Below are 8973 nucleotides of genomic sequence, written 5' to 3'. Positions count from 1 at the left end.
TTGCACACGAATCCTACAGTTGTTCAGTTCCAGTAGTGTCAGGAATAAACAGCCATGACTAACCAATGATTTGTACCTCTGCTAAGGAATGCCAAAGCCTATTTAACTGGGAGGTGTCCACTTTGGTGAGTATAACCTGGATCCTGCCATACAGAGACTGGGGAGACAAATTACTCACTGGAAAAAGTTTTATATAGAATGGAAGAGTTTACATCTGTTAGAATTTCAGTAACCTTTTTAGTGCCAGTCAGGGTTCACTACCTATTTCACACAAGAGACACAAAAAAAAGTTTTTGTGGGGTTTTAAAAATAGATATAATCAATAACAACAAAGAGCCTTGTGCATCATAAAGACTGATAACACGTTTATTATTGCATAAGGTTTCATGGATTAACACAGCCACTTCTCTGGAAATTTTAAGATCTGTGGTACGTAATGTATAACAGCATAATAACGAAAACTAGCTTAGGGGCTCAAATTTCTGTGGCACTGGTGGTGTGTGGTCAGTGGACTAGGCTAGCACCTAAATGTTCCCCCGGTTCCATTCTTCTCAAAGCCTAGGAAGCTTCTGCCTGGCTTAGGGAAGGAGGCATGATGCTCATGCACACACTGTCTGCTCCCTGCATCGCCCTCGCAAGCTGGTGTCTCTGGCCCTAAAGGTTTCCCTACAAAACATTTCACTGCACACTACCGAGTGGCACCCTGTGTGATGCCAAAGTTTGGCGCCTCCCACCTTCCATCCTACATCAAGGGTCTGCGCCCAGTGCAACCAAACTGTCCATGCTCCCCTAAATCCGCCTCTGCAGGGCAGAGCACATGGCACACATTTCTAGCCTCTTTCCACCCGTCAGAATTTGCCGCCTGAGGCAGCAGCTTTTTCTGCCTCATTGTAGGGCTGGCCCTGGTTGCCTTTACAGAGGTTGTGTATAAAATCCTGTTTACTCTGCATTCAGTGCGCTCCCACCGCTGGTTTGGGAAGTGGTACACACACGTCAGCCACAGTTCCTATGTATCCTGTATCAATGCTGCCATTTATTATGAAACGTTGAGTTTTGATGCATCCCCGCCCTCCCGACCAGCTTTGATGCAAACTGAGAAAAAAATGACATTTTAAGCAGGGTGATTTGTATCCATCCGTAAGGAACTGCTGTGGGGACAGGAAAAAGAGTGCCCCTTCTGGCAAAACGGGGAGCCTTTTCCCCACCTCCAAGCCAGTGCCGTCCTTTCACATTCTGAAGTTTATTAAGGGAAATCTTCAGTTCCTTGCTATATTGTGATTGCGGTCTGACTGCCCCCCTTGCCCTGCTTCCCCCACTTTTTACTCAAATGCCACTCCTGGGACAATTTTGTTCAGGTAACAGAAGTGTGGAAAGAGAGACTGTTTAATGCACACAGCCCACCCAAGCTGCAGCTTGGAGAAATATGCACTTGCTACATTTGAGTTAAATGGGGGCTGGGTGGGCAGTACATGGTACACAAAGCATGGCATCAACAGTTCTCCTTACAGAAGAAAACTCATGTTTATTTACTCCCAAGTATACAAGCACAGGATCAAGCTGCTAACGTGCAAATTGTAGAGTTGGAAGGGATCCCGAGGGTCATGGAGTCTGACTCCCTGCAATGCAGTTACAGGTAGGTAGCCGTGTTGGTCTGCCATAGTAAAAAAAAAAAAAAAAAAAAAAAAAATTCCTTCCAGTAGCAGCTTAGAGACCAACTAAGTTTGTTCTTGGTATGAGCTTTCGTGTGCATGCACACTTCTTCAGATACCAGGAATCTCAGCTAAAGCAGAGGGCCACCCAATCTCTTCAGTTGCAAAGAAGCGGCCCATTCACTCTTTTGCAAGCAAAGACAGTACAAGTGAGTCTTGCAGCACCTAACAAATTTATTATGGCATACATTATCGACTGAACCGGCCTCCCACCCCCCAACTCCGCCTTCGTGACTCTTTTCCTCCCTGTCAGCCGGCAGCCCCGCTTCGACGCCTGCCTCAGAAACAAACTGAGGCGAAAATGGCGGGAACGAAGCTGCCGCTGGAACCGAGGCGACGACAAGGAGGCCGAGGCCACGGAGGGAAGCGTTGCTAAGCAACAGCCGACCGAACTCGGGCGTAGACGGAGGCGCCTGCGCACTGGGAAGCCAGGGGGTCGGCAAGCGGCTCGGCGCGCGCATGCTCAGAAGTGCCGAGAGGGAGGGCATCGTGCGGTGCAGCGCAGTTGGATGCGAGCTGCGGAGGAGGTGAGTCGCGCTGGTCGGTGCTCCGGCGGTGTTAGGGGGTTTCCTCAGCGAGAGGACCCGGGTCGGGCTCCTGGGCCTAAACGTCGCAAGTGCGGCTCTACCCCCCGCCCGTCTTCTACTCCGGCGTGAGTTGTACCTGTTGGATTGCTGCCTGTTGGGTTGCTGACTTTTGCGGGTTGGGCGGCGGAGGATGCTGGCAATCTTAGATATGGGGTGCAGCAGGCTTTCCAGAAGTAGGCGGGTTGCTTTTTATTATTTCCAGAAATGTAGTAGTCGCCGCTTTTCCTAAGAAGCCTAGCCTGTTGAGTTTCTGCCTGTTGCATGATTTCTAAAGGCTCAACGAGCCCTGCTTTGCTATGGGGAGTTGGCAGTGTGTGTTTTGGGGGAGTGGCAGTTTCTGAAGTGGGGAACTGGCGAATGTAGCCCTGGACCCTGAGTTTCTACTGGAGTCGGTAGGGAACATGTGCTGGCTTCGTTCATGAGTGACGAAGGTAAGGGAGACAAGAATACACCTGCCATAACTTTCTCTTCCTGTTTCCCACAAGCTCTTGTCAGAGATGTCCTACAACAAACGGAGCAGCAAGGGAGCCGGCCCTTCTCAGGTACTGCACATGGACTTCTTGATTTAGTAATATGTTGTAATGTATTGCTTATACTGCCAAACAAAACTAGATGCAGCCCTCCCCCTCCCTCAAACCAAACAGTAGCTTGTAAAAACACCAATCTGCATAAAAATTCAATCAAAAGGTCATAAAGATAAGAATGAAAAGATGGTTCACCAGCTGCAACCCATAAGTGGTAAAAGACAGCCCTAAGCCACCAACACCACCTGCATTTGGGTAGGTAGCAAGAGTCCAGATTTCTTATATGGCTGGTTGCAAATCTCCATGTGGTAGAGACAAGTGTCTAAAACATGTATACAGTAATACCTCCGCGAACATCTGCCTTGTCTAGCGTCCATTCCGGCAAACGTCCACAGCAAACCCAGAAGTACTGGAACAGGTTACTTCTGGGTTTGCCGCTCGCGCAGAAGTGCTAAATCGCACTTTGCGCATGTGCAGAAGCACAAACCGCTCTGTTGTGTGCTGACGCGGCACTTTGCCCTGTATCCTTTTCAGCTAGCGGCTGGGGCTCCGGTACATTTATGCAGTTCGGATATGATGGGTGGCATTTGCATGTTGCACTTGAGTTTTACAGAACTTACTGAAACCTTAAACGTTGAGCTATAATATATGAAAGGTTGTAGCTTTTGAACAGAGAAATGTAATTCAATTAATAGTACACTCCAATGCACGTTTACTTAGAAGTAAGTTCCATTGGGTTCAGTGGGGCTTACAGTCAGATAAATGTGCTTGGTAAGAAATTGCTCAGAGAATGTCAAGCATGTTTATCTCTTATGTGTTGCTAGCACGAGATCAGAGCTGACATCTCCAGAGATGGCAGGCCTGTGTGAATCCCACAACTGGGTCCCAAAACCTTTAAAAAAAATGAATCCTCTTTCCTTATCCAGGCACAGAACATGGATTCAGATGAAGAAGGCACACTGAGTCAAACGCAGACACCCAGCCAGGTGCGGCGTAACTTGGAGCGACGCCCACAGAATCAAGTGGAACTCAAAGTAAAGGAGCCTCTGCTGCAATTGTTTATGCTTCTTTGGGGCCTCACAGTCATGATTGGCTATAGCCAGAGATGCGTCTATTCAGTTGAAGAAAAGTGCTAGTAAAAATAAGAGTTTTGTGACTTGTGTAAACTATGTACAGATTTGCATGTTCTTTCTAGTTTTGTTAGCTGTTGCAGATATAAGACACTGAAACACTCCCTGGCAACCATTGAAAATCTGATTCAGCCACGGTTCTGGCTTCTGAAGTTGTCTACACACTTTTCAAACAGATTTGCAGTCATAATTCTAGAATTTTTTAAAAAAATGAATGCTGAAATTCTCAGGTAACTGAATTCTGTGCCCACAGCATTGCAGCACAGACATAGACCCACCAACTGCCTATGTTTTATTCTCCCCACAGGCAAATGAGCTCGTGCAGTTTTTTCTGTTCAAAGACCAAAAGAAGATCCCAATTAAAAGGGCAGGTAAGAACAGGACCGATTTGCTTTCGTGCCAGAGATACCCAAATTCTGTTTTCAGGGTGAGATTAAGCAAATTTGTATTTGTACTTCTGCCCTTCTATAACTACCAGATGTCCTGCCTAGGTCTCCTTGGTTTCCATCCCCTTATGAGTTATTGTGCACATATTTCCAAGTTCTGAAAGCTTTGCTTCAATCAAGCATATATCTTTCTAATTGCTCTTATTTTTTTAGTGCAGATTTTTTTTCAATGGAATTTTGCTGGGTGGTTTTTTTTTGTTTTTGTTTTTAAAAAATACAACGTAAGAAGGCCTGGTCAACAAATTTATCTGTTTCTCTTATAGATATTCTGAAACATGTTGTCAAAGACTATAAAGATGTCTTTCCTGAGATCCTCAGACGTGCCAATGGGATCCTTCAGCAGGTGAGGGAGGAATCCATTATTGGTTTGGGCAGAAATGTGTGACTCCATCCATTTTGCTTTATTTGTGGATTCTCATAAGGCCAGCCTCCCAAAGCAGGATTACAGAGAAGGTTCCTGCGGTGTCTAGTGAGGCCAAAGCAGTGGCTCTGAAGCTGAAATAATTTGCTAGACCATTAAAAAGCTAGGAGCATAGCAGAGTTTTTTTGACCTTGAAGTCAGCTTGACTGACGTGCTGTGGCTTGACATGAATATAGGGAGGGAAGAAATGGCAATTTTTGCATAAATTGTAGAGATTGCTTGAATGTGTTTATGTACTCTTAGTCCTTTAGTATATTGTGGAAAATCCAGACCCACAATGAAGGATGCTGCAAGTCAGATATCCTTACTCAGTGATTCAAATTCTGAGCAATATAATTTATGCCAGGGATAGAACTGATTAGTTTCTCAATATCTAGTTGTGATTTCTATCTTCTTTAAATGGGATTGTAATAGTGGAAGAGAAAATTGGCCTTTTAGACTCTGGTCTGAATGTATTTTATCTTTTTCTGCTTTGTCAGGTATTTGGACTGGAGTTGGTGGAAATTGACCCCAAAAATCACACATACATTGTGGTCAATAAATTGCCACTACTGGGACAGAAGAGCTTGGAAGAGTAAGCAGAAGAGGGAAGAGTGTGTGTTCTGGTTCACTTTTGGCAGTCCCAGCTGAAAAGGAAATGAAATGCAAACCTCCCTTTCTCTTTCCCCCGCTTTGGCCTTGGTGCTTATCATCCTGTTCTTTTACTATTCAGAGAGACGTTAAGCTTCTACCAGAAGGAAGCACAAGATCAACTCCGCCAACTCCATATGATCCCTGACCTAGAATGTTAATTTCCTCTTCTTTTTTAAAAAGAGCTAGTTCAGGTTCATCATGCCCAACAAGGAACTAATTCCAGTTAATGTTAGCCCCTTTACATACATTTTTTCAGCATTCAGAATGTTACAGGCTGCTGTGCTGAAGTGTAAAATATACTTAAGACTAAGAAAACATGAAAGTGTGCGCACGCACACACAGAGTGGAATGTGAAATGTTTATTTTTCCCAACTGTAATGATTAGGCTTAGAGGTCCCCCAACAGTTTAAGTGTAAGAAACACATGTAGGAGGATCAACTTGACCTAGAAATTGTGTGAAATTCTACCCCAAAATGAACTAATTTATATTCAGTTCACTTGGCAATTAAGGTACTGTGCTTTAAGATATAATTCAGAGATTTTTAAAAAACAACTTCAGTGATCTTTGTTAAACTGAACTATTACAAGCACTGCATTTGACTAAGGCGAGATGGAAGTGGTTCTGAACACACACAAAGGAAGTGTTGGTGTGTGATTCTTTGATCCCAGGCCAGCACTATTTCATCTTTGCAACATGCATTTTAGCCAAGGCATCAAAACTATCAGTTCCTGGAGTTAAAAGCATTTGGTTGAGTTTGTTTGTTTCTTGCTTTATAACCCAAGCTTCAGTTACAACACCAAATCCAGTGTTGGGAGACTGAATCTCTTTCTCTTTTTTGCAGCGATGACATCATCTGTAAGATGGGGCTCCTTCTTGCCATTCTCAGCCTGATCTTAATGAAGGGCAACGTGGCTAAAGAATGTGAGTTGCACTCCACTCGGTTCATCCAACTTCCTTGCTAGCCTCAGTTGCAAACTCATGTCTTGCTTTCTCTCCACCCAGCTGCTGTTTGGGAGCTGCTGAAGAGGCTGCGAATTGACAGCTCTGGGTATGATTTTCCAGGAGTAGCCATCTGAACCATAGACCCAACCACTTCAGTGGGTGGAATTATGTTAGGGAACTGGGGAAGCAAATAACTCCTTGCTGCTCTGATACTGTGTACACTGACAAAATCCCCCTCTCTAACTGTTCCAGGGGAAGATGCAAGGCATTTGGTGATGTGAAGAAGCTCGTGGCAGAGGAATTTGTCAAGCAAAAGTGAGCCAGGAATTGCAAATCTCTCTACATTTTTAGTAGAGAAGAGAAATGTGTTGTACTGGTTTAAGAGTGTTAGGAGACCAGAATCCAGAACTCATTGTTTTGTTTCTAGTGGCTAAAATGGGGTGGGAGACCAAGACGAGATATGTCCTTTAGAGAAGTGAATTGTGATTAGAATACTGTATAGGTTATTAAGGGGACCTTTCTCTTCATCCTCCTCCAGGAACCAAAAGTATCTGAAGTTCCACTGATTACCTTCCCTAGGCAGAAATGAAACACAATCTCTGCTCTGAAGAAGCGATGTATAGCTAACTTCCTTGAATCTTGCACAGGGTTGTAACATTGGTTCATTGCATTTGTTCCTTGTACGCAAATGTGTGGGATTGAAATCTTGTGTGCACATTCATGGCAGAAATTGTAGCTTGACTGTTTATACTGTCCTGCTGAGTTTACATGCCCTGTGAGACGTCAGACAACTCTCAGCTGGAGTACAGATACTTTAGCTTTTAGCCTTTCTTCTGTTCTCCGGTGTGTGGGATGATGGCTTTTTCCTACAAAGGATTGTAGCAGTGATCATGCAATTCTCACTTTCTAGGTACCTGGAATATACTCGCCTCCCACACACTGATCCGCCTGAGTTTGAGTTCAGATGGGGACCACGGGCTGCTAAAGAAACTTCCAAGAAGGAGGTGTTACAGTTTGTTGCTAAGGTACTAGTCACCTGCTATAAGGCATGGCCAGTCAATTTTTTCCATCGAGAGACTCTGTTGCCTGCAGAGTTTGCCCAGGTGACTGTACCAAAAGATCTCAGCCAAATCTGTACTTGCAGTAAAACTGTACCCAGCATTAAGAATGCCCGGACCTTGGGACCGGAATAAATGAAAGAAATGTTCCCCTGTTTGAACATCCTGCATGTTTTATCCTAGACCATCCTTTTCTGATTTTTTAAAATTTAAATATTTATGGAGCAGAGAAATGGAGAGAAGGGGGGGGAAGTAAAGGTTGTGAATATGTGGATTATGAGGGTATAGGGGCAAACACTAACTGCAGGGCACTGGCCATAGTTAGCTTTGCTCAGTGCTCACTCTTAACTTCTGAGCTTTTCCTAGACACCTTCCAAATGTATTCAGGCTCTTCTCTGCAATTATAGGGGAGAGCAACTTGCTTGCAAAACATGGCATTGGAATGTTAGCTGTTCTGCAGTTTAGCAGATCCTATACTGCTTTTTTAAGAGGTGCAGCCTGATTCTGGTTCTTCTGCATAGAATTCCTCCTCTCTCTCCCCACCCCCAAATTATGTTGGCAGCATCTGAGCAGGCAGCAAAGGTTCTGATTTCTTGTATAGCTTTCTATTCTTTTGTTAGAATGTGGCTTATATTGGATATATATACAGTGGTGCCTCGCTAGACGAAAAACTCGCTAGACGAAAGGCATTCGCTAGCGGAAGGCTGCCCTGCAAGACGGAAAAGTCTATGGGGCTGCCTCGCAAGACGGATTTTTTTTTTTTCCATTGCGCAAAAACCGCTTTCTGCCTTGGTGCTTCGCTAGACGAAAAAATCGCTAGACAAAGACACTCGCAGAACGAATTACTTTCGTCTAGCGAGGCACCACTGTAACTGAAAATTAATAAAAAATATTTACAAAAAATAATAATTCTGTTTTTTCCTAACTGTGTCCATCTGCTTCCCTCCCCTGATCAGATACAGAAAAAGGACCCCAAATCCTGGATGAGCCAGTATAAGGAGGCTGAAGCAGAGGCCAGTGCTGCAGTAAGAAAATAACTGTTACGGCATTGGATTACAGGGAGTCATTGGAACCCCCAAGTGGAAGTGGGTCTGCAGCCTTCTATGACTACAGCTGGGAGAAGTCCTTTGAGGTTCATTTTATATGGCTTGGCTGCATATAAAGCACTCTATGCAGCTTGCTAGGTTTCCTCCAAATGGAGGAAAGATTCCATAATGCACTTGGGTCACTTAATCCTTCAGTCGGATAAGATTTATCCATAAAGAACATGTCTGATTGATGGTTAAGTTCAACATCTTTGTGATGATTTTTTAAAATTTTTTGTATGGTTTTATATTGGTCAGGAGAATATGGATCAGATGTAAAAGATATATTCAGATATAGAATGTTTCTTTATTTAAGTGCCTCTGTAATATGGATAACACATTGTAAAGAGTGTTTTTTCATTAAAACAAAATAAAAATATAGGGCACATCTAGTTGGAGCAAATATTTTTATATCCTATTGAAAATGTAAGCACGTG

The 8973-nt window shown here is 43.9% G+C and overlaps 1 protein-coding gene across 2 annotated transcripts; it reads left to right on the top strand.

Annotated features, from left to right (window-relative positions):
* The first annotated feature begins 2166 nt into the window (after positions 1-2166).
* LOC117060721 (non-structural maintenance of chromosomes element 3 homolog) lies at positions 2167-8926 on the top strand. 2 transcript variants are annotated; one of them, XM_033173188.1, is made up of 11 exons: positions 2167-2236; positions 2782-2838; positions 3747-3854; positions 4258-4321; positions 4660-4739; positions 5297-5391; positions 6293-6372; positions 6454-6499; positions 6646-6708; positions 7304-7418; positions 8408-8926. In XM_033173188.1, exons 1-11 carry the CDS (start codon positions 2219-2221, stop codon positions 8486-8488), a joined length of 807 nt encoding a protein of 268 aa, XP_033029079.1. In that variant the 5' UTR covers positions 2167-2218; the 3' UTR covers positions 8489-8926. The 2 variants fall into 2 exon arrangements, with proteins under 2 accessions (XP_033029079.1, XP_033029080.1); XM_033173189.1 differs by lacking the exon at positions 2167-2236 and adding an exon at positions 2262-2361.
* Positions 8927-8973: the final 47 nt, after the last annotated feature.

This window comes from Lacerta agilis, chromosome 16 (assembly GCF_009819535.1).
Source record: "Lacerta agilis isolate rLacAgi1 chromosome 16, rLacAgi1.pri, whole genome shotgun sequence".
NCBI lineage: Eukaryota > Metazoa > Chordata > Lepidosauria > Squamata > Lacertidae > Lacerta > Lacerta agilis.
Note: the sequence above shows the minus strand (reverse complement) of the source record. Positions and strands in the feature narration are given on the sequence as shown.